Source organism: Anser anser, assembly GCF_964211835.1.
Source record: "Anser anser genome assembly, chromosome: 1".
NCBI classification, from domain to species: Eukaryota; Metazoa; Chordata; class Aves; order Anseriformes; family Anatidae; genus Anser; species Anser anser.
In genome coordinates, this window is record NC_139720.1 from 2,791,360 (window position 1) to 2,816,544 (window position 25,185).

The following is a 25,185-nucleotide window of genomic DNA, read 5'->3' on the forward strand; positions in this document are numbered from 1 at the left end:
TTGTTGATTTGCTGATAGCATCGTGCTAACTGAAGGGTCAGATCCTGCAAAGTGCAGAGCATCTGCACCTTCCGTCCTTGTCCAGGAGCCTGGCCCAGGGGAGATATTTACAGAAGGGGAAAGAGAGAATTTGCCTTTTGCAGCTGTGTTTTGCAGCAGCAGCAAGCTGCCTACCGACTGCCGTTGCTGGCGGCTGCCTGGCAGTGTCTCCTCCCAGTGTTTGTCGCTGCGGGGATGCACCCGTATAGATTGCAGAGAGCTTTAGCAGCAGAGGGGATTGATCAGACACCTCCTCCCTTCCTCCCACAAGCTCCGCAGGCTGGGTGCCAGCAGCCTGTATCATTTCAGGACGCCCTGGATGCGTCCGTGCAGACACATGGCTGAGTACAGTGACCACTGGACTATTTAAAGCAACTTCAACAATGACACTTGAGCGTGTAATGCACCTATTCTGCTGAGGCTGGCAAAGTGCTTGCAGAGCGGATGGGTTTAAGACTGATGGGAATTTACCACTCTGGAGCCATTAGGGTATGCGTGTGTTCCTAAAACCTGAACCGTAGGAGAAAATAATTGAGAAAATCGGCTATAAAGAAGGTTCCCCTGATGCTGCACACATGGCTCTGCAGAATAACAGTTGTGTTTCTGTGGCAGTGAGCTGGGGATTGAACACGTGGGCTGTGGTTCTGGCTCATCCGTGCTGACTCTGTGTCACCTTGGCCAAGCCCTCTCCTCCCTGGACCTCTGTCTCCCTGGGGTGTTTCTGGATGGAAACATCTGGAGATGGGTTCTGGATATTAGTAGGAATATTTGGTTATTTTTGCAAGCAGCAATGTGTTATTTTACCGAGAGGAGCTGAAATGGTCCTTCAGGACAAGGTGTGATGGGCTAGTGTGATATACGACAGCATGGCAAAATAACAGCAAGGTCACGTCATCAGGGTCTGCACCACCTGCTCTTCCCAAAGTTCGGGTGGTTTTAAAATATTTAGTTATAGTCTGTAAGTGAGAGCTGCTGCTCCTGATTCTGTGAAGTCTCATGATGTGGTAACACATTCTAGGCTTGGTGTTAAATATTGGTGTTGAGAAGGAGTTGGAAGGGGATCGGATTGTCCTTTGCTCATGCAGCCTCTACTTAACACACATAGAATGGCTCAGGAATATTCCATGCCTTATGGAATATTGTTTGTTTCTAAACTTCAGCAGTTACCTTGCTCTTTTTTAACCCCTCTTTTTATTTCTTGCCTTTGCACCTCTTGTTTTAATACACGTTTTCTAAGCTCACGAGCAAGCCAAAAATGGAGTTTTCTCCCCCGAACTTTAATCTTGTATAACTGATTTGACCTCAGATGTGTCAGTAGCTGGAGGAAGCCCATCTCAGGGGAATCTGGAGAGTCAGGAGCTGTGGGATCAATGCACTGTTCATGAAGGGGGAATGTTTTAGTTCTTACAGAACTTGCAAATCTGCAATCTGCCCACGTGTCCCAGTCTCTTCTCATATCCCTTTTACTAAATTGTCTCTACCCAGTTTTTTTTTTTCTCCCTCCTCCACTTCCAGCCTTCCCTTCCTTGTGTCACAGCCTCCTCCTCTTTTGCTTGCCAGTTGGGTTAATTAAGCTGAGCTGCAGCATAACTCCATCAGGGAGCACAGAAGAGTTTTCCTTTGCAGCAGTGCTTAGCACCATAGCAGCCTCCGGCTGACACAGTGAATAAGTGTAGGGAAAACCTGCTTAGTCCCTTCATCTCTGATGTTGAGCATGTTTTACTCATCCTGTGGTGGTAGCCCAAGTGCCATCTGATCCGCCCTGGGAGTGGTGGCAAAGGCAAATCCTCTGCCTGTGACTTACCGATTATTAGGTGCTGTAACCTGGTCAAATTTAGACACTTTCAGGCATATCCAGAAGACCCCCTTGACAGCAGGAGAGGACTCTCCCAGTTATGACTACCTGCTCCAAAGCAAGGAATCTTTCCAGTAAGACAGTAGAAGGAATGTAACCAAGGTCGAACACGCACAAAAATATTATTAACTTGCAAAAACTTTTCTCCTAATTTAGTTCTCAGAATTGCCCAAGCAATTGTGAATGCAACTTTCTCCAGAGATGTTAGCCCGAGGCAGACACCGAGCTGGGGAAATTGTCCACTGAGCAGTTAATGTCTGTCAAGGTAATGAGGACCTTAAAACCGAGTCCTAATATAGAACATGTCAGGCAACCTGAGCTATAGGTGTTGCTCTTAATGCTTGGTGTAATTATGTATACATACCTGCCCTGAACTGGGTGTAGAGAAACTGCCTAATTCTGTGCAAAACTAAATGCCTGTATGCTGTACAGGACACATTTGTGTTTCCCCTTGCAAATGCAGCCTGTGTGTACATATACAACACCAGCTCTCTTCTAATCTTCCTGTTAACAAACAGCATGTGATTATCTTTTTTGGCCTGTATTAGCACAATTTGGTCTCTTGTCTAGATCAAATCCTGGCCATAGGTGTCCTGTCTTGTTCAGCGATATCTCGAGGCGTAATTAGGAGTTAGTTATCCTGCAGCAACAGCTGGGCAGGGCTCTAAGAATAACTTCCCATTGGCCTATGTATGTCTTGGCAGCAGCTAGGTTGTCCTCTGCCTTGCAGCGAAAAGAGCCGCTGGAAGAGAAAATTATGGACAAGTTTGCAATAGTTTGCTAATATTATTATTGTTGTTGTTATTATTCATTTGGAAGAGGAGGAGTTGTGCTATTGATTCTCTGCTGAAAGTGCTGTTTGTGGTCTTCCTTTGTCTTCTTCCCAGCCTGTAAAATGGGGCTTCGTGGGACTGTGGTAGTACTGACTTCAGGGATGGATGTCTAACTGCTGTTTTTTCTTTTTTTTTCCCCCCAAAATGATCACAAAGCTGCTGCTTATCAGGGCTGTGTCCATACCGCCTCATTACAGCTATCAGCAGAACAAGTAGTCAATCCCCCTTGCTGCTGCTGGGCTTGAAATTGTGTCTCAGCTGGATGTCTCTGCTAGAGCAAGCATCGGGCTCTCCATCAGAGCCTTGCCACTTTGTTTGCCTTTTGGGTCGGGTGACATCTCAAAAAAATCCAAGTCAAGTGGGGACGGAAGGTTTTAGCCAAAGCACTCTGAGGGGAAGTCCTCCTAAAGGCATCTTTCATTTGGGCTCAACTCAGACATTTTTTCTTAGGGGGAATCTCTGAACACAGAAGCTGTGTTGAGGCCTGGTTTGCTTAGAACTTGACAAAAAGTGTTTTATGGCAGTACAGTTGCAATTTGCAAGCAATTTTAATGCAGTTTTTATTACATTTGCTAAGGAGAACCAAGTAAAGCATGCAGTAGATTAATATTGTTCAGAAAATGTCTATTTTCCACTGTAGTTTTCCATCTGTAAAGAAGTTACATTTTGTAGCAAACTCATATCTGCAGAAGACACCTGGAATTTAGAGATGGTGAACTTTGGGGAAGAAATATGGACTAGGCAGCCTTCTGAGATCTCTTAACAACCTCTTTTCAAGCCCATAGGGCCAGAAAAAATAGGATACGTTAAAGTGGAATAAAGTAAAGACTTTACACACACAAGTTGCCCAGAGGAGCTGTGGCTGCCCCATCCCTGGCAGTGCCCGAGGCCAGGCTGGATGGGGCTGGGGGCAGCCTGGGCTGGTGGGAGGTGTCCCTGTCATGGCAGGGGGCTGGAATGAGATGACATTTAAGGTTTCTTCCAACCCAAACCATTCTTTGATTCACGAGGTTATGAATTAATGAGTTTGGGACCTAATTGCCCTAGGTGCTACAGAAACATGGAAAAAGACTGTCCCTCTTCTGACCTGCTCAGGGGCTGAAGGACGGAACAGATGGTGGAAGAGCTGTCACGTTAAAGGCAGAGCGATAAAATGAATGGCATGTCTGCCCAGGAAGTTCATGGGGGCACAAAGACTTACCCAGAAGCATTTCTGAATTTGGTCATTTACGAATTTGGTCAGAATTAGTATGAAACAAGAAGTCTAATATTTTTTCCATGATCCCCAGTATGGACGTCACCATAAAAATATCGCTAATGGCTGCAGTAAACCAAAGCTTTAATTTAGGATTGGAAGGGAAAATGCCAGTCAGCACTGCTTCTTCACGCTAGTGATAATGTGTGTGTTGGACTCAGGATCTAGCTAAGATGTGAGATGGTCCAGCCATCCCTGCTTTATGGGACTGTACTCACTAATCCCTGTCCTTAGCCTTTCACGTGGGAAGATGAAGCTGAAGGATTTGCTGCATCAGATATTTTGTTCCACTGACCCTATCCACGGCCAGTGGCTGGTGCTCCAAAACAGTTTGGATACCTGCCACAGAATGAAAGGAGGAAATTTTATGCTGAATAAAGCATAATGGAAGTTTCTGTTCTTGCCTGTGCTGCAAACGCTGTGTCACTGAAGAGAAATCACTGTACCTCTCTCTGTTCCTTCCCAGCAATACAGGACCGTTAATGGCATTTTCTTTATGTTCCTGCTCCTGCTGTGTGTTCAGCCTATTTCTGAGCGTAAGGTTTTTGCAGGATTGATGGTCCTTACTCCAGAGGATCCTGGATCTCGGCAAGTACCCTTGCTCTGCATTAATCATTTTAAGCTGGGCAATTTTGCAGTCATTATATGAGTGAGCATCTCTGAACCATCAAGCACAGGTAACTGGTTATTGAGGCTCATCCTGTTTGCAGAAAGCCTGACCCTACACAGCAAATACACTGGATCTTTGTCCCGCTTAATTTCCAAGCTTTATTCCCCATCATGGTATCATCTTTGATTTTTCCCATCCTGTTGCTTTTACCCTATGCTTCTCAGGCTGCTCTGCTCCAGCTGCCTTTTGAATATGTAGTAAAATCTCAGGCTTTGAAGATTGGGGATTCTCTCCTGGCTTCTTTGCAAGTGGTTTCTCCAGCTCCAAATATAGATCTCAGTGCTCCAGCAAGCAGTAGATCAAGGTTTAAAGGTTTTGTTTTTCCTGCAAGCCCCGTGTTTTATCCTTGCTGGTGCCTCTTGTAGATCTAGAGAGTGAAATAGCCAGGGATCACAAAGTCACTGTGAATTTGGAGTTGCTCTCTGTGCCAGGCTTTCAGGAGACAGCTGAAGTATGGTCTCTGTCTTATGAGATTTGGCTCTTCATGGATTTATACAGTGCTAATTACAAGACTTCAGCCTGAGAGAGAGGAATTGTGTCTCACAGATCTTCCTAAGACTGCAAAGCAGGGGGAAACATCCACCCACCGGCATTCAATGCAACAGAAACTGTGTTCTACAACCTCAGCCAAAAACAAAATAACTGCCTGCTGGCTCAGGGGGAAACCTGAGGTCAGAGCCCCTTGTGGGGGGTTTCAGGGTTCACTTCTGGACTAGGTCCAGAAAATTTTAAGGTTTCATTTGAGTACCTTTCAGAGCCCCTGAGGCCTTGAAGGGAATTTTCGAGTGTAGGTGCAGCTCGTGAGGAAGAAAATGTAATTTTTTTTTTTCATGGCTGTCCTACGGTGCTGTACTTGATACACCAGCTGGGAAGACCTGCTGGGATGAAACCCAGTTCATTTTCTTTTCCATATGCATCATCCATTTAGGGGCAGGGGCTGTGGTTATTGCTCTTTGTGTCTAAAGTCACAATCCGATCAGGGTCTCCTGAGCTGCGAGTGCCATTTCATTTCTTGGCCATTGCCATCCCCATGAGAGCTGCACCTCAGTGAAATACAGTAGAAAAACATTTTGTAGTGGGGAAGGCGAAGCTCCAGGAGTGTATGGTGGCTTTCACAGGGGAAAAGAATAGGAATTTGAAGCAGAAGTTAACCTGTCACTCTGCATTTTGGCAGTTCTTCACTTTTCTCAGTGCTTTGGACCTATATGGTCTAATAAAGATGTTCCTCAGACTGGGATCAACAATGTAAGGCGCTGTTGTGACATGGTGTGCTCTTGTAATAACTGTTTGTTTCGGGTGTTTAACATTTCCCCAGCTGCCTGTATAAGGAATATTTTTAATAGATGTCCTCAGAATAATTTTGGGAGACTGGGAAATAGTAACCTGCATTGTGGAGGGGGGAACTCACCCATGGAGACTCACAGGCAAGCCTGCTCCAGAAAACAGAGTTTAACCCCGGTCTCTGGATTTGTAGGTCATTTCCATGACCTCAAAACTCCATTCTGGTTTCTGTGGCACCGAATATTTATGTTCTTTCACTCGAGTCTCTGTGTAGCAAATTCCTGGAGGAACCAAGAAATCATTACAAGCCTCTCCCGTCTCCCTTCCAAGCACAAAGGAGCACAGCTCTGACCTGATTTTGCTGGTAGGAAACCAAGTCTGAAACGCAGGGAGAAACAGCATCCACATGCAGTTTTCTCAGACGGGAAGTCAGGAAGAAAGGAATAAAGTCCCACTCATGGCAAATGTTAATCCTCTCACTTAATATGCTTCTGGCAGATGCACAGGTAACAAGGTGATGGGCACCATCCGAGTGCCTGAATGGAATAATCTGCGTGATGAGTGAATGCCACGTTGTGTCGTTGTGTCGCTGGAGCTTAAGTGCCTTGCAAACAACCCGCTGCTGAAATTAATCTCTCTATTTGGGACAAGCTGCAGCTTGTGCTGGGATCTGTTCATTGTGGTGAGGCCCAAAGAAAAGATGCTCTGATGCTGGATGCCCTCAAAGAGAGACTTGCCTTCGCTTTGCGAAAAGGCATCCGACAGGTTGTAAGTTCAGGGAGAAAGGATTTAGCTGAAGTTAGAAGCCGGCCTTTGTCGGGGGAGTTGTCGACAATGTGTCTGTATGAGTTTTCTTGCCATGCCGGCTCCCAAAGAAAAGCGCCTATCCATGGTAATCAGGGCTTATTAAAGGAAGCCAGGAAAAAAAAAATCTTTAGCTGAGATTAAAGGGATTGTGTAGCTGCACTTGGTGCTGAATTGCTGTGTGCTGGCTCCATGGCTGGACGTCTGCCTTGTCAGCATCTGTGCATGGCCTCCCGTGTCCCAGCAAATGAATAGCTGTGCCTGAGCAGAGCAAAAGCAAACAGAGGAGTGTGCTGCCTGATTAATGCTGGGCTTCATTAACCGCTGAGCCTGTGCTCTTGGCATTGCCCTGGGTGCTGTTGGCTTCCTCCTAACTAGGTGCTCCCTGGTGAAGAACCCGTTGGGGTCCATCCGAGCCTGCTCCACCATGTGCTGGGACCCTGGGGTGGTGTTGGACCTGCTCTGCAGGAGGGGTTGGTGGATTTGTTCCCCTCCTGGAGCTGGTTTTGGGCCTGTTTTTGTCCTCTTCTAGGTTTTGCTCTGAGTCCTTGGCTGGAGCTGGACCCAGAGTAGGTTTTCTTCCATGGCTCTTTGCAGCCAGTCTCATGTGTGGCTGTTCTTGTGAAATGTTGCTGCTGACCTTGCGGTGTCCGTGCTGCAGAAGGCACTGATGGCAGGGGACCTGGTGATTTGAATCTGTCTGCCACCTTTGGTGGCAGGAGGGTTGTGTGTGTGTGAACCAAGTGGTGAGATGCTGTTGTCTCCCATCATCACCCCGTGACATGTTCCTCTCTGGAGCTGTAATTGCAGTGGGGTGAATTTGCGGTGGTCTCCAATAAAGGGAAGTGAGCGTGGCTTTTGTGAGATTGCTATCAAAACCGAATGTCCCACCTCTCTCTTTCCCTTCTCCCTATACTCTTCTGTCCAAGTCCTTCCCTCTCTGTCACTGCACAGACCAGTCCATTGTGTTCTCTTTATTCCTGCTTTATTCCTTCTTTCTCAGACATACTACATCCTTTTTGACTTTCTCCCCTTGAAACTAGATTTTGAGGGTGTATTCAGCACCCTCTAGCTTTCCCATCTAATAACCACCACCAGTTGACTTAAAAGAAGCGAGGAAAGTTTCTTCCCCTTAGGCTTTTTTGCACCCTTTTTTTCTTGTCCAGTGCCCGTAGGGTTGCATGTCATAGAGTCTTGGGATCATTTCCTGGAGGGCTCAGAGCAAGACCAACCTGTGTCCTCTAAGTCAGTGGCCTCCAACATTTGCTGGAAATGGTCAACAACAGTAATCAAGTAACAATCCTGAAGGGTGGCACCATAACTTGCTGTCCTTGAGGAAGAAACGAGTTTTTAAACCAAATTGTGCAAAAACAAGGAGTCTTATGGGCAATGTGTCATTTGCAGTCCATAGAATGGAGACCCTGGTTCTACATCCAAGAGGGTGGTGTGACACTTTACATGACAGCTGACTCAGAAACCATCCTCTGAAATACCTGGTGCTGAGCATGGATGGAGCCTTGTCTGAATCGGATGGATCTGGGAGGAGGCTTCCTTGGTGCCACCTTCATGTCCAGTCTAGGTTCAGACCTGGTGTAGCTCCTCTTCTGGATAAAATAATGGTATCTTACTTCAGGACTGTTGAATGTCATGAAAGTTTTGTAGCATCACTTCCCTAGCCATGGTTAAAGAAAGAGGTAATTTCTCTGCTCTTTCATGCAGTGGAGAGATGAAGATATTCACCTGGGAGACCCAATCTCAAAGTAAAACTTGAAGGGCATTGTTATGACCCATTGCATCCCCTCAGCACAGCTGCTGCATGTGAAGAGTCCAGCAGAGCAGAGGGGCAGCCGTTCCTGATAGATGGAGAAAAAGAAGGGTTGTTTCCTACCAAAACATCATTTTCTACAGATCCCTGGGGCTGTAGAAGCTGTGTGACCTTTCCAGGGACCTTGAACGTGCTGCTGAAGAGGCTGCTGTGGCAGGAGCCACGTAGATCTGCTCAGAGGGACAGTCTGGTCTCACACAGGAGCCCTGCACTGGGTCGTGGCATCTCTGCTGGCCACATTTCTTGGGGGGGAGGGCGAGGGAATGTGGTCAGTGTGGGGAGGTGGTTTGTGTTTATTTTGGGAATGCCCAGATCAGAGCCTAAGCCAAACCTCACTGCCTGCTCAGTTTGGCCTTTTGTTTATTTTTCTTATAACTTAATTAGACTCTTGCAGACTGAGCAGCTTAAAAGACTGGTTATGTCTACGGCACTGCATTATTTGTCTTCCCAGCTGCTATGATTTCCCACTATCCAAATGTGAGCAATAAAAAGACATGCATAAAACCCCTTCTTCTTGGTGCATCCTCTAAGGAATAGTGCAAACCTTGCTCGATTCTGCAGGCTAAACAACCAATCCTCCTTGCCTCTGCCCTCTGCTGTTATTTCATAATTAAGCCAAATTATAAATGATAGCCCTGAGAGGCCCAACTACTGACTGGGACTCCAGGATGCAGAAGAAAAAATGTGAGCAGACGGGTGAAAAGGAGAATGCCAGCAGTGTTCAGAGAGAAAAACCTTCCTCCAAAGGTCGCTCAGACTGCTGGTGGAAGATGGCAAGATAGCCCCAGGCTCCCTCCTTCCTTCCAAAAAGCTGCTTCTGGGCTTGCTTGGTGGCTATCAGTGCTGGCAGACTGTCTAGGCTTTTCCCACTGCAGGTGAACAACTTTCCCCCATGATGTTTGCTATTTTTGAAGTGTCCTTTTCTGCTGCAAAAGGGTTTCCTCTTCTAGCCTTCCTGGGGTCACCCTGATTTCCAGACCAAATTTGCTGTCGTTACCTGGAGGAAGGTTTCCCTCTCCTCCCCCTCCCCCTATAAGTGACAGACACATCTCAGAGTGGGTCACAGTTCTCACCTGATTGGGCCTCAAAGATTTCACATCTGGAGTGCATCTCCTCTTAAGTTGAGTTGACTGCCTATTTTAAAGGGGATATTTCCTCCTGTTGTTACAATTCAAGTCTCGGGCTCTGTCATAATCTTTGGGCAGACAGCTCCTGTTGCAGAAGAGGGGCTGTTGGTTGCCTCTTCAGTCTCAGGGTCATGGCAGTTCCCATTTCCTTGTCCTGCAGCTGTGCTGACTCTGCAGGTCTAAGAGGAGCAAAATACAGTAAAATACAGAGGTAAAATAGATATCTTTTTTGTACTTCAAAACAATAATTTCTTCCTAGATCTGCCTAGTGCCTGATCAAACCAGTGTCTCTTAGAAATATGGATCATAAGTCATAAGTGAAGGGAGCTGGTGTTCAGGGTCGCCATGTGATGTTTCTGAACACAGGACTCAAACAGGGACCACTTCCCTCTTCTGCCGCTCTCTCAAGGATGGCCTCTTTTGAAAGAGGAATGCTTGTGTAGGAGAGCTCAACCCATCACTGTTCTATCTATCATAATAAAGGTTATTAAAAACCTACGTGACTGGCCTGCGTATTCCTGTAGAGCAAATTCTCTCCAGCTCGCAAGACAGTCTTGCGAACTCTGCAGTATAAGCTTGATTTTATTAAATATTTGCTTGACCAGAAAAGCAAAGCAGAGCAGGATAAACACGCCTAAAGTAAATGTGAAATGACCTTTGTCTGTCATCTATCCAATGCCTGCGGCTGCTGTGGTAGGGAGGGCAGTGGGAGGTGAAGGTGATCATACAGCTGCTTTGAAATTCTGCCTCCTGTGAGAACTTTGAAATATTTGGGGTGGCATGAAAGTGGTGGATGCTCTGGAAGCCCAGACTTACCCTTTCCACTATCAGATCTAATCAGTCTGCAGGTCAAAAGAAGATAGGATTTATTCTCTTTGTTATTCCTTGAAGTAAATTTTTCAGTTCTGCTAGCGCCGGCAGAGTTGCACAGATTTGAAAGAGCTGTGAATGCCAGACCTGTGTCACTACCACCCCTTTCTCCCTGCTGGGATTTGCAAACAGTGATTTTCCCTTGCACAGGGCTTGCTGTCGTCACCTTTGCTCAGCAAGTTACACCCCTGTTTTCAGCAAAAGCACTCTGTGAGAAATGTTAGGACACTGGCCTGCAGAAGTGCATCCAAATCACAAAGATCTCTGAAGCTGGGGGTTGACTTGTTTTCTTTTTAAAAGCAAGAAGAATTCTGTGCAATTCTGATATGGATGTTAAAGAGGGAGGGAGGGAAGACCTGTGTGCATTAGCCTGGTCATCTGTAACTAGGGTCAGCACTTAGCAAAGAGCTTGGCTGGCAGGAGCAAGGGTGGTAGGACTCCATCCTCCATGTGCTCTGTGGGACCATAAAAGGCCAAACCTTCTCTTGGTACAGAAGCAACCATGAAGAGGAGAAGGAGTAGGGAGCAGGTGGATGTTTTGAATGGGAAGATGTATTGCCATGGCACAAGGATGGGGCGTTGGTGATACACTTACCAAATTAGAGCAGCCGTTTGAACTCCATGTAGCTCCCACCACTCCAGTTAAAACCTGGGAGATTTTAAGAGACTGAGTGGTGCAAGAAAGCTACTTTAGACTTCATTATTGCTAATAATAAAGACTTTAGACTTCATTATTGCTAATAATTAGGCAGCCCCTTTCTTCTACCTTCTCTGAGATGCCCAGTGGAACTCTCTTTTTTGGACAATGTTGTCTTGGCCATGCAGTGGATGAAGAGCAGTCCTGTGGTGAGGGCCCAGGGGAGGGAGGGGACCTGGTACTCAGTTTGCTTTGTGCTTGGCTTTGTGCCCTTCGTAGATGTGGCTCTGAAGGCTGGCACACCGCAGCTTCTACATCTGTACTCCAAGCTGGGCTGGCATGTGGCAGCTTTGATCTGGTAGCCACAGAGAGCCAGTTCAAACAGGCCTGCTCTGAACCAGCGTCTCCCTGAAAGGATGTTAATGTCAGACCAGAACTGGTTTCTTCCTGGCAAACTTGAAGAGCTGCAAAAGAGCTCAGCATCCATCTGGACTTGTCCCTGTAGGCAGGTCCCTGACCTTCTCCAGGCTTCAGTCCCTCATCCAGAAGAGCAGCATAGTAATCCTTCTCCTGTCCTGTGTTAGCAAATACACAACTGGGTCAAAGTTGGCAGTGCAAACAGTAATGCTGCTTGATGATTCTACCATTAGCCTTCTGCACTGCTCTGGCTTCCAGTGAATTCTTGTGCTGCACCAAGGGGCATGCGTGTGTGTAGCAGAGGTTAAGAGGGCACTGATTTATTATTCTGCTATGTGATTTCTGCTCTTTCTACCAGCATCGTTTCTTTCAGGAGGGCTCCCTTTGTGCTGGCTGTAAGTAGAGAGCTCAGAGACGAGAAAAGGAGGATTAGCAATTAAATATGCTCTGATGATGGCATGGTTGTGAAGGAGGGAGGAGGAAGGAATACTCCATAGTAACGTACTTTTGTTTTCTTTTCTCTTTGCTTTTAGGACAAAATCTGCCAGGGAATTGGTGTTTTGAAGACACTTACAGCTTTCAATCTTCGTTCCCTTGGGAATACAAATCTTTCTAAACATGTCACCAGCCATGTGGAAGTGGACTTGCCTCATTTCTCACCTCCTGTTATCTGCCACGGTGTCACCTCTTGGTAGGCAGCAGCCACCCCACCCAAAGAGGCCCTTCATCACTTTCACTGGAGACCAAGCGGAGGGGAACTTCAACCACTTGGTTGTTGATGAAAGAACTGGGCACATTTACTTGGGAGCTGTCAACAGGATCTACAAACTCTCCAGTGACCTGAAGGTCCTGGTGACCCACCAGACTGGTCCCGATGAAGACAATCCCAAGTGTTATCCTCCCAGGATAGTCCAAACCTGCAATGAACCCTTGACACCCACTAACAACATCAACAAAATGCTTCTCATAGACTACAAGGAGAATCGATTGATAGCCTGTGGGAGCCTTTACCAGGGCATTTGTAAGCTTTTGAGGCTGGATGACCTCTTCAAGCTGGGTGAGCCCTTCCACAAGAAGGAGCATTACCTCTCCGGTGTCAATGAGAGTGGCTCTGTTTTTGGAGTCATTGTTTCTTACAGCAACATGGATGACAAGTTGTTCATTGCCACTGCTGTGGATGGAAAGCCTGAGTATTTCCCCACTATTTCCAGCAGAAAGCTAACCAAGAACTCTGAGGCAGATGGGATGTTTGCATACGTTTTCCATGATGAGTTTGTGGCCTCCATGATTAAAATCCCCTCAGACACCTTTACCATCATACCTGACTTTGATATCTACTACATCTATGGCTTCAGCAGTGGTAACTTTGTCTATTTCCTCACTCTGCAGCCTGAGATGATCTCACCACCTGGCTCCACCACAAAGGAGCAGGTTTATACCTCTAAGCTGGTCCGTTTGTGCAAGGAGGACACAGCTTTTAACTCCTATGTTGAGGTGCCCATTGGTTGTGAGAAGAACGGGGTAGAGTACCGGTTGCTCCAGGCGGCCTACTTGTCCAAGGCTGGAGCCATTCTGGCGAGGTCTTTGGGTGTAGGCCCTGAGGATGATATCCTCTTCACAGTCTTCTCCAAGGGGCAGAAAAGGAAGATGAAGTCCTTGGATGAGTCCGCTCTTTGCATCTTTGTCCTGAAAAAGATCAACGATCGCATCAAGGACAGGCTGCAGTCCTGCTACAGGGGAGAGGGGACGTTAGATCTGGCCTGGCTCAAAGTCAAGGATATTCCCTGTAGCAGTGCGGTAAGTCAAGCCTCTAACCACCTGAGTTTAACCTCCTCATGTGCTCACAGAGCTTAAAGTGTGGCTCAATGGCTAGAGCGAGGAAATGAACCTGCCTTGTCCCAGTCCTGGCTCAGCCTCTGGCTCACCACACCACCTAATCTAACCAGTCCATGCCTCAGTTTGCCATGGATGAGCTGAGGAAGGTATCACTTCCTGACCTTCCCAGAAATCTTATGTTTTTTGATAGATTATGCCAAGGGACCTTGAAATCTTTAGGAGGAATTGGTCTGTTGTTTTTATTTCACTGTGCAATTCATTAGGGGTGAAATCACGTTTCCTTCTGCAGTTTTGGCTCAAGCCTTAACCAAAACAGTACTTAGATAAAGTCAACTGCTTGTGCTGGTTTCTGTGTCTGATGGTGGAATTTTATCTCTCTGGGCTAGAGTTGGAGCAGGATTTGTTCCGGGAGCTTTGTGAAGCCAGGGCTTCATTTTTTCTGTGTCTGAGGAGTGCTGGTCATTAACCATCAAAGTCTCTCGTCTTCCTGTTTCTAACCAGCTCTGCAGTGTCTGTGCACTGAAAAATTAAGGCCTGGATACAGATCAAGGATTGAATGCTGCAAGATTTAAGGGCAGGACTGGGGAAGAGGTTGGTCTACCTGACCTACAAATGGTCTTAAGAAATTGTCTTGGTTTATTCTGCCAGTTCACTAAAGTGTCATTGCGGAAATCTGCCTCATCCCCGCCAGTATGCGGCTGGCTTTGATACCGTGCACAGAAATCAGCATTATAGCCAGCACTGCGCCCTGGCTGCTGTACTAACCGCCTCTCTGGGCTTTGATTTCCTTCCTTAATTAGCTCTTTCAAGTAAGAGGCAAGTTTAAGACTGAGCAAAGGGAATATGGAGAAACACCAGGGCACTTTCCTGCCCAAATCATCTCATGGCAGAGTCAGGGCTTGGGATACCGGATCACTCATTCTTTCCTTTGTACTCGAGCATTCTTTGCTGGGGGATCCCTGCTGTTGCTCCTTTATAGGACAAGGACACGCTAAGAGGAATGCAGATGGAAATTTCATTGTCGGGAAATCGATTCTGCCTTACCCTGTCCTAATTCCCCTCTGTACCAGCACCCTCAGCATCATTGCACAACACTGCAGTGCTCTCACACTCCTACGCTGAAGGTGCAGAGGGTGCACCCTTCATTTTAGCGCAATTTCGTCTGTCTAGATCTGTGCCAGTAGTGAAACTCCCCATGCAGTATTGCACAGGGAGAAAGTCTGTGCCCAGATCTGGCTTTGATTATTATTTATTTATTTATTTATTTTTGTTTAGCCTCAAGGCTGCTGCACATTCAAAAAACTGCCTTTAGATTTAAGCTGGGAGCTTCCCACTGGAGTTACATTCCTGGGCTCTTAAACCTCTCCTTGTATTTGCAAATCTGCTCTGCACAGAGCATCTCCATGCTAATGCTTGCAAAACAGGACCTGTCAAATCAAGAATTTTGAAACCCATCAATCACGTGGCTTCTGTGGCTTTAGAAAGAGGAAAAAGGGCCAACAGCTTTCCCATCTCCCTTGGGGTGAATCCTGGATACATCAGGCTGAATTTGGAGGGACAGAACTGCAGAGACTGGGGAGAAGACAAGGAATCAGGGACTGGGTAACACAACAGGGAAAACTGTAAGAGCATCTTTGTGACTGTGAATCAGAGATGCTAATGCTTCCCAGCTGGAAAAAGAACCTGGAGATCCTTGGAAAAAAAAACAGGAGTCTGAAAAGGTAACTAAATGGGCTGTGCTATCCTTAAATGAGTCTACTAAGAGCTGCTGGCAAGCCCTGCTTGAGATCAGCTGTGCTGCCCGAGGGACGAAGTATTAGTGACTTGGCTGCTGTAAGGATTGCAGAGTCCAGCTGCTAAGCTTGGAAAATATTTGGTGGTTGGAGAAGTATTTTGGAGCCTGGGCATATATCCGTGAGGACCTCATCTCCTTTGCTGATGTCCTGCTTGCCAGCCAGCCACCAGTACTGCTGCTCTGCCTTTTAGAAAGTGGATTTGAAGCAGTTATAAAACCAATTACAAAGCCACCAGTGTGATTTTTCCTGGTTTTCTGTGGATATCAAATGTGTCTCTGCTGGTACAGGCTCAACCTGCTTGTGAACCTGAAGTTCAGTTCTGCTGCCCTGTTTCCAGCAGCCAAAATCCTGCATGTGAACAGTTACAGCTGGTACACTTGGCAGGGAGCAGATGGGTGGAAAGAAACTGTGGGATACCCCCACTGAGCATCGCAGAGAAATACTCTTAGAAAACATATTCCAGTCCTTCTCTGAGATATTAACTCTAAGACTGTGGATTATGGAACTGGGCTCATCACACTGTCCTCACATCTTGATGCATGGTCAGACATGACCTGTGAAAAACCAGAGGTGAATAGACAATCCTTGATGCTCGTTCTGCTCCTGTTCCTCTGCTACAGCTGTCCTCCTCTTAATCTTCAGCACAAATCAGGAAAAATAGATGGATTTTTATGTCTGGACAGTTGATTTGCAAATTGGTGATGTTCACCAAAGTGATGAATAGTTTCAGGTAATACCTCTGGTTTTCCTCGCTGTCTGTACCTTGCAAATGCAGGATAATAGCTTATATTTAAATAGTACGCTTGACCCCAAATGCTTAGAAATTCATATAACCAGAGAAAAATGAGGCTGGGAAAAAAAAAGAGTCTTATGAGGTCATCTGATTTGCCCTTCTGCCTTACTTATAACATTTCTGACAGATGTTTGTCTCACCTGTTTTTAACCTCCAGCAATCGAGGCTCCCCTCTCTCCCTACATGATCTGTCTTTGCTGCTAGGGAGCTTTCCCTCACATCTAATCTAAATCTCCTTTCCTGACACTGAAGCCATTACTACTTATATAGCCCCAGAGAGCACTTTTGTCCCCTTTGACTATCTAGCAAAAGCACTGTGCGCCACCAAAATGCAATCACTTTTGTGGTGCAGTGTGGTGCATCGACCTATGGAGCAGAGGGAATGAGGCTGTACAGGTTCTCAAGGTGTTGGCAGAAGGAAGGGCTGGTCTAAAGGGAAAAAATGCTTATAAAGGCAGAAAACAATCTTTATGTTGGGTAAAGAAGATTGTGGTTCGAATGCACATCATAAACTTTGTAACTAACTGTTGATGGAAATGATGAATTTGTTTAGAAACATAAAAAAAGGCAGTTTGGGAGGAAGATGGAGGTGTCAAGGGACCGTTTCTGGGGGAAGGAACCAACTGAAGGGACCAACTGCTGGCTTAGGAACTGGTTGCAACCCAGAGCTGTAACCTGGGGAGATCCCAGCCTGCTCGCCAGCCTGATCTGCCTCCCCGCATCACCCGCTGCTCTGCAGCCTAACAGACTGCAGTCCCTGAAATGAAAAGGTGTCACCTCCACTGCTGCAGCTTCTACCGGATACACAGTGCAAATATCTGCCCAAGATAATCAAATTGTCTGTCCCCAAATATCGCCTGGTTTCTGCTTTTCGCCGGTATTTTCTTTTCCTTTTGGCAGGAAATGGAGTTTGACTGCTTAAATTACTGTATTCAGTCTCTTCCTGTTTTTCATGGCAGCGTTGTCAGTTGGGAGAGAGCAGAAATGTTTTTTTTTTGAATCTGACCAGCTAACAAAAGGCTTTGTGCAAAGAGCTGGGCAATATTTTTCCAACACTTTGCTAACAGAGGGCAGGCGAGGTGGGTCATTTGGGACCCAAGTCATTGTCTGACAAGTAACCCAGCCATGAAGGCTTCCACTTCTGATGCTTCAAGTCACATTTAAATCAGCAGCTTTCCAAAACATCCCTGTAGGTACCACTGCCTAGATCCCTGAGAGGTCTGCATCTCCTCCATATGTCTGTTCCTCAGGTGGACTCTGCTCTCCTACTCCTTCCTGCTTCCCTCTTTCCCCCTGCCTGTTCTAGATGTTGAGACTGATCCATGCTCTGTACCACCGGGCCAATTTCTAGCTTGCGTGCATATAGTATAAAGCACAGTCAAGTTGACTCCTGGAGAGGTTACCGTTGACGATGGAGTGGCCATAATTTCCCTACAGAAAATCTGTGTCATTATTTTCCTCTTCAACAACATTCAGGTCTAACAGAGCACTTCTGAGACACCAAGCTGGGGAGAGCATTACCCCTGTTTTACAGGAGGGGCAGCTAAGGCACTGGAAAAAGTGACTTGCAGCTCATTTACAGCTCAGGGACTCCTGGATCCTCGTGTTGTGCCCGATGTTCCCAACTGTTACAGGAAGAGGGAATAACATCCTTGCTATTGCATTCCTCTCCATCATGGGAAACAGCATAACAGAATCATTTAAAAAGTCATGGGATGGAGTTGCTGGAGAAAAAAGGCTGTTTCAAAGAAAAAAAATATCACTTTATCAACCAAAAGACAGGGATTATCATCTCTATCTAACATTTCCCCTAAAATTTCCCTTAGAAGGAAAAGATTGGGGAAAAAAGGAGTGTTAAGATTTGCTTAGCCCTAAGGGAGAGGAGCATGTGGAAGGTAGTCCACGCGGTGCTGCTGCCTTGACATTTTGCACACACAGCGTGTGCTTGTTTCTCCTGGTGGGGCTGGCCAGTGCATGAGCCTGCCGCTTTCCCTGGGGAATGACTCAGAGTCACAGGAACGAGCTATCGGTTTCATGAGACCTCAGAGCGCCACTGCTTGCCAGCAGGGCTATCCTAAGTGAATCTCTGCGAGGTCAATGCCACTCTTGCTTGTACAATAGGGACTTTTGTTCGTCCCTACTGGGTATACCATGCATAAAAGCTTTGCAGGCGCTCCTTTAGCCCAAATCACACAGGTTTATGTTTCTTATCCAAAGAGCTCGTGGTCAGTTGAGGACCACTTTTTGGTCAACTTTTAATGGTGTTTTCCTCTTTTTCCTCGGTAAACAAGAACAGGAATCCTAAAAAGTGACAGGGAGCAGCCTGTGCAGAAGCAGTAGCCTCAGAAATACGGAAATGCCTCTCTGGGAATGCTCACTGCAGACGCTGAGACGGAGCAAACAGGCTATGCCTGCCAGCTCTCTATTTGTATAATTGGTCACATCAGTTTGTGTTGGATGGCAGCGTGTGTGTGCAGCGTGTGCTGGAGGGACTTGCTGGGCCCAGCACTTCGATAAGGGAAGACCAGCGTCCTCTGCCAACGCTGGGAGCCGGAGTGGATGGAGGGTTTTATTTGGGATGTAACTTGGACAAGGGGCAGGGTGCTGGCTTAGGATTTCTGCAGCTGAGCTCTGTGATTTGGACATCTCCCCCACGAACCTTCCTCCTTCCCCTTTCTCCATCCCTTCATGGCCTGACTGTTGTCTCTCCTACAAAGCTGGCTGTGCTCTGGGGTGAAAGACACTTTAATAGAGAGAAATGTCATATTATCTTGCTACGTGAGGCAGCTCAGGCGAAAGCAGAGCGGGGAGCTCTCTCCAGGGATGTGGCTGGTATTTCTCGTGATTATTGTCAGTGGTGGAAGTGACCAGAGATGTCTGAGGCCGTGCTCCTCAGGCTAATGGAGAGCAACCGAGTTCAAATCTCCACCGCTCTGAGCAAGGTCCTGGCCCCTCTGTAACTGGAATTAGGAAAGTCTCCCCACCTCTTCCACTGTGATGTGACCAGGCAGGCTCATTAATTAGTGCTAATTCATTGACGAGCAAGCCCAGCAGCGTTCGTGGTCTGCCAGGGACACGATGGCTGAGACAAAATGGAGTTGCAGGAGTGAAACCCTCATGGTTTTCCAGACGGTGTATGTACCTGCAGCTGGGTAGCTCGGGGTGAGCACCGGGACTTTTCCAGCATCCACATTCCAGTTCAGCCTGGATGTAGCTGCTGGCGACATCCTGACCTCTGGATATCCTTAAAAGCCCACAACCAGCATTTAGTTGGACACGCATAAACTAACCTGATGAAAACTCATTTTCAGGGGCTTCTCATACACCGCATGGGTTCATCTTCACTTTTTCCTTGGCTGCAGTCCTTCCTCCCAAGTGCCACCTCTCTGCTTTCTGCCAGTGGGGATAAGGACACTTACCTGTCTCTGCAGAGTGCTCTGCACTCCAGGCAGGAGAAATGGCTTCAGAGGCCCTAGGGGAGAGAAAAACAAAAACTCTTAAGCACCTACATAAACTGAAGCTTGCACTTAAGGGCTGTAAACCAGGCTCTAATTACACAGAGAGGATGATTGCATTTAAGGCATTAAGTGTGGTCCTTGGTATTAAACACCTGTCCTTGAAAGGATACCTCCAGATCAGAAATAACACTGGCTGTCATTAATTGCCTTGTTATCACACCCCCGCCCCGCAGCCTCTCCTTCCAAAATGCATATTGTTTGTGCTGGAATAAAAAAAAATCAAGCCCTGAAAAAAGCTTCCAAGAAGCCATCTACTTCCTTCCCAAACTTAAGAGGAAACCCTCTGCCTTTAAGTGGCTGGGTGCCAAACCCGTGCGCGCTGTGCTGTTCCCTCCTGGCTCCTCGTGTCTGCTTGACCCTGCTCATACAAAATGTTCATTGAAGACAGAGCAGGGCCCAAGGCTGCTGACTCGCTGTTGTGTCTGAGATATTTCAGGCTCGGCTCCCTCCCCCCGCCATCAGTCCCATCTCCGGACCGCGCCGGCTGTGCCTCTGTGGCTCAGCATCTCTCAGCATCTCTCAGCATCTCTCAGCATCTCTCAGCATCTCTCAGCATCCTTCCCTGCTCCTGCTGGCCTCCAGGTAGATGCTTCTGCAGGAGAGCGAGGTGCCAGCTTCCACATCGCCGCCTGGGCCGTCTGCTTTGTGCTCCTCGCCGCACGGACGATTGCATTTATTTCTGGGAACCGATCTTTGCCGCTTCCCCTGCCAGCGACCCGGGCTGTTTTCTTCTGTGGTCGAGCCCTGCGGTCACACGTGGCTCAGCCTCGCATTTTCAGAGGGCTCCATATGATCTCCTCGCGTTTGCTTCCATGCCGGGTGATCAGCTATTTCACAAACCTGACCTCATATTGCCTCACCAGGAGATTGCCTCCCAGGCCAAGGGGAATGCTTATGCAACATTTGGGAAGGGAAAAAAAAAAAAAGCATCAAGCAAAACTCAGAAGAATCCTGAAAAAGCCAGAAGCAAAGTGACTGCGTCTCCCTGCATGAGCCTGATGCTATTTAAAGCACCTCCGGACTGGGGGCAGCTGGGGTTTGTACAATAACCATTCTGTTGAGGAGGGGGTCACGGGTATGCTGGATTCAGCGTTGCTTTACAGCCCAAATCCTGCACAGACCCCTTCTCACTTGCCTGATGTGAGTGGAGTTGTCAGGGTGAAAAACAGTGCAGGGTCTGTCTTCGTACTTGGGGAATCAGCGAAGATGTTTAGCCTCTGCGAACAGTCCGATGCACATGTCTGCATTTATTTTATATTCCAGCACACACATAGCATAGGGCATTATTTTTGCCCCAGAAATAACCGCGTTTCCCTGTTTACCTGAATTGCGCAGAAGCACGGGTTCCCATTACATCAGGCAGCATTAATACGGATGCTGGGAGTAGCCACTATGAACATGGGGACAAGATATGATGATGGGGACAGGAAAGAGTGTTGTCCCTACAGAGAGATGTCCAGGTCTCCTCTGACCATATTTCTGCCTGAGATACTCCCAGCCTGGCATCTGCATGGCCGTGCTACAGTGGCATAGGCAGACTCTGGGTAACGTAAAAACAACTTTGGGAGCAAACACGGTGTTTGCAGGGCCGACAGACCTGGCTGGATAGACACGCTCTAATTCGGGATGGAGCTGAGTGTCATGCTCACATCTACCTATGAACCATCCGTCTCTTCAGCTCTAGTCCTTTGCACAGATAAATGTTAGGAAGTGGAAGAGCATGGCCTCACTTTGCTCGCTGAAGTGCAAACCTTTGTTGCATCTTTCTCCCGGAGGTAGCAAATGCTCTCGCATTGATCCCACCTGAGTGTGCACAGTGACGTTTGTATGTGTGTGACGTTGTATCATTACCAGCATCCAGCGAAGACACGGGGTCCCAGAGCTTTCAGCGAGGTTTCAACTTAGAGACCTCTGGGACTGAGACCCTGGGGATGTGGAGCTGAGTAACAAAAGCTGTTCTGGCTCTGCGGCTGTCACGTGTATGTGCTTTATAAAATAGCCATGAAATCCATAAGACCTAAACCCTGCCCTGTGCCACCAGCACCCAGTTGCTTAAATTTAGGAACAAGACACCGTTTCAGCCCAAGTGATTTCTGCTTTATGGTGCAGGTTTTGTGGAGATAATACTTAGAGTAGTTACAGAAGTATTTGAAGCACAGGATATCCAGATATGTAAGTGGTAATGCTGCGGACAGACAGAGAGACCTCTGTTTCCTCCATGCAGTATTGGAGCTGGCATAGCTGATAGAGCATGTGGGTGACATTAGATCAGTAGGAACAACATCGTATTTTCCCTGTTTCAATGTCATTACCCCGTCATTGTCACTGGTCCAAGATATAATGGGATTTGTTCAGCTGATTTATCCTGTAAACAAGCAATATTAGCCAGGCGCATATTCAGCCACAGACAGGGAGTGGGAGAGGCAGAGCAAGGGAGCGTGCAGAAGGGAATAATAAAAATGTGCTGCTCCTAATGAGGGAATGACCCAGCACTCATCAGTGGGTCAGGGCTATTGGTCGGGATCCCGCGCCAAGAAACACAGGGCTGTAATTGTCACGGTGTCCCTGCTTCAGAGGGCCATCAGCTGCACAGGCCTGCTTTCAGCTGCAAAAAAAGATTTGGAAGTTAATGGCTTGAGTGAATTTGTACGCGGCTGACACAAGTGCTCTGAATTCCTCAGCTCCCCAGATCTGCACAGATAGAGGCAGCAAGTGGGAGATTTTTCTTTTCCAGTGCCTGCGCGATGTATTTTGTTGTTTAAATTGATAACCGGGCTTATTTACACTCATTTTCCATCAGATTATAGGACCAGAAACAAGGCGGTTCTCCCTGATACAGATGCGCAGCCTTCGACTCTCCATTATTTAGTGAGCAAGCCGGGGTCTCTTGTACCCAACCCAGCAATTTCCCCATGCTGAAGAGCAACAACAGATACATGTTGTTCGTTACAACACAGCTTACCTTTGCAGGACCACAGTGAGGCTTAATTAATGCTTTTAAGCGGCTCTGGGAGAAGGTGTCGCCTGCATGCAAAGCAGCGTTGTTGTTTAATTTATCTAGCGCTGTTGGTGCGCGTGGCACTTTGCAGCCCAAATGATAATTTCGCCTGTGTAACAAAATAATAATTATAGTAATTGTGATTCAGCGGAGAATGTCTGGTGGTGCCAGCATAGGGGAGGCAGCTGGACTCTATCCGGCAAGGTGCTGGTGTGCGTCACTGGAATTGGAATGAGGGTGTCTGGCAGCTGCCAGAAATGCTCCGTCTCGGCCCAGGTTTAACCATTCTGTTACCAGAAAGTAGCAGGAGATAATGGGTCAGGGGTGAAGATGAACACGAGAGTTTAATGTGGGGAAGGTCTCCTTGTTGGGCATCTCTGTTAGATGGACACAGCTGAGCGAAACACAAGTTATGGCAAGGATGCTCGGGATTACGGAGGCATAGCTGGCAGGGCACAGAGCTCTGTTCTCTTTCACCTCTTTCATCGCTGCTGTTGATGGAATTTGTTATACAGACAACCTTTGGCTTATCACGGAAATCCAATGTCCTTTAGGGGAAAATTGTCCCTCTCCCAAAGGCATCTTTCTGCCTACACAGAACAACCCTTTTCACCCAGGATTTTCCCTCTGTGACATTTGCTCCCTGGCAGCACCAGGGGAAGTCAGTGATGCTGTGTTTCAGGTGCATAACATAGCTTCGCAGCTGGAATATGTTCTTACAGGAGAGCTCTAGCAGCTTATTTGATCAATACTTCACTTTAGAAAAATCCCCAAATGTTTGTTTACCCAATAGACCATGGCAGTTTCAAAGGCAGAGTCTCCACACTCAATAATCTCTTTTTTGGGGGCGCGTGAAATTTTTTAAGTGATTTTCTGAAAGCTCATGGAAAGCACCGAGCTGAGAGCTATAGAGATCATATTCCTCTGTTTATCCTTCAGTGCCTCATCCACACGATCCTCCAGCCTCTCAGCCAGCAGAGGGAAGTTTATGGGACTGCAGAGGAGCTCGGCTTCCTTTTGCAGTCACATTTGCTGCTCTTTAGGTCCCATCCCTTCTTCCTGTTTGCAGACACAGTTTCCCGCTCGCGAGGGAAGGAACCTCAGGGACCACACACCTCAGCGATCTGATTTTCACCCCAGCTGCATGGCTTGGCGTGCTAATACTGAGGTTTGGAATTGCAATGCCAGATTTTTTTTATTTTTTTTTTTGAGGAGGTGGAAATGATTTGCGAAAGAGAGATTTGGCTGACACAGCGATGATGAATGGGATGTGGGGTGCGAAGGCCTCCATGAACGGGAGTGTTTGGGATATCTCAGTTTGACAGCCTGCGTTGCTGCTGGAGGTACTACCCCTCTTCCCTGCCTCCATCACTTGTTTGGGCTCTAACCAAGGCTCTGAAATATCCCTTAACTTACAATATCAAAACAGAGAGAGTATGAATATCCCACTGAAATATATTCCCAGGTATCTGAGTTGGTTCTGCACCTCATCTTGTTTATCTTGACACAGAGTGACTATTTTTCATGGCAGACACTTGGAATTGAAGTTGATGAAGGATCTGAAGGATATAGCGGAGGTCACATCAGTACACCATCTGCCAGTAACATGGATTCATTAACCTGGTGGTGTTTCAGGCTGGATTTTTAATTGCACCTTCGCTCATAATGCTAGGAGTGTCTTCTCTGCAAGTGGCCAAGAAGCACGTATGTCATTTTGCTGAGGACAGTATTGGCCTGGGGGCCCAAAAGTGAAATACCTGTGATGTAAGAAGAGCACATAGTCAGTCTTAGTTTTCTTCTTTTGGGGACACAAACTGTTTCCTTCTGATAGCCTGCTGTTGCTTCCAGAGCAAAAATGCTGCTGCTGACCAGACCCATGCCTGCAGTAAGGCAATGTTCACAGCAAAAGTGAGAATATGAGTTAAGCAACATGCCATGGGCTGAAAAACATCTGCACCTGCTGCTCACTGGTCCTGTGGCTGTGGCACAGCTGTGGTCTGCGTCTCCAGGGTCTGCAGCAAGAAAAAAGAAAAGCAAACTTAGCACCAGTATTGCTTAAATTTTGCAGTATTAGGGTCTAGAGTATACTTAGGGGTTCACTAATCAATGGATATTGTACACATCTATTGGCACGGTAATCAGGCAGAAATTCAGAATTAGAAGATGCTAAATTAATAGCCACTGTTACTTCTTAGTAATAATCAGTCAGCTCTGCTGAGCAAAAGGCCTGAAGACTAAAGAAACCTGTTGGTCCCCATAAGAGAGGCAGCCTCCTCTTCAGGAAATTGCAAATTTTACGATGTGGAGGTAGATGGTAGAGGCTGTTGGGAAGCCTTATGCTCCCAGTCCAGCAGGAACATAAATGCAGACATAACAAGTCTGTACCACATTAAGATTCTGCAGCACTCTGGAAACTTGACACCAGCCCTTGAACTGATGCTTAAACTGCAGACCCAAAAACCAAACGCTGGTACAAGTTCTAGTTAATTTGAGCAACTTTTCCCCGGTCTTGTGTTCCTGAATTATATTTGAGTGAAAACCTCTTAGCATAGTGGGTACAATTTCCCTGTAATTGGTAAAGTTACTGTAACTGCACTGTCATTTGTATATGGTGACATGTAATTGCGTGGT

At 47.0% G+C, this 25,185-nt stretch overlaps 1 protein-coding gene across 14 annotated transcripts in view; it reads left to right on the plus strand.

Annotated features, from left to right (window-relative positions):
• Positions 1-25,185, plus strand: part of PLXNA4 (plexin A4) — a 423,229-nt gene that overhangs the window by 14,524 nt on the left and 383,520 nt on the right. For all 14 annotated transcript variants that reach the window (XM_083813595.1, XM_083813609.1, XM_083813596.1 and 11 more), the window contains exon 2: positions 12,147-13,410. In XM_083813595.1, coding sequence (XP_083669721.1) covers positions 12,232-13,410 — 1,179 coding nt within the window. In that variant the 5' untranslated portion in view covers positions 12,147-12,231. The remainder of the gene's footprint in view (positions 1-12,146; positions 13,411-25,185) is intronic.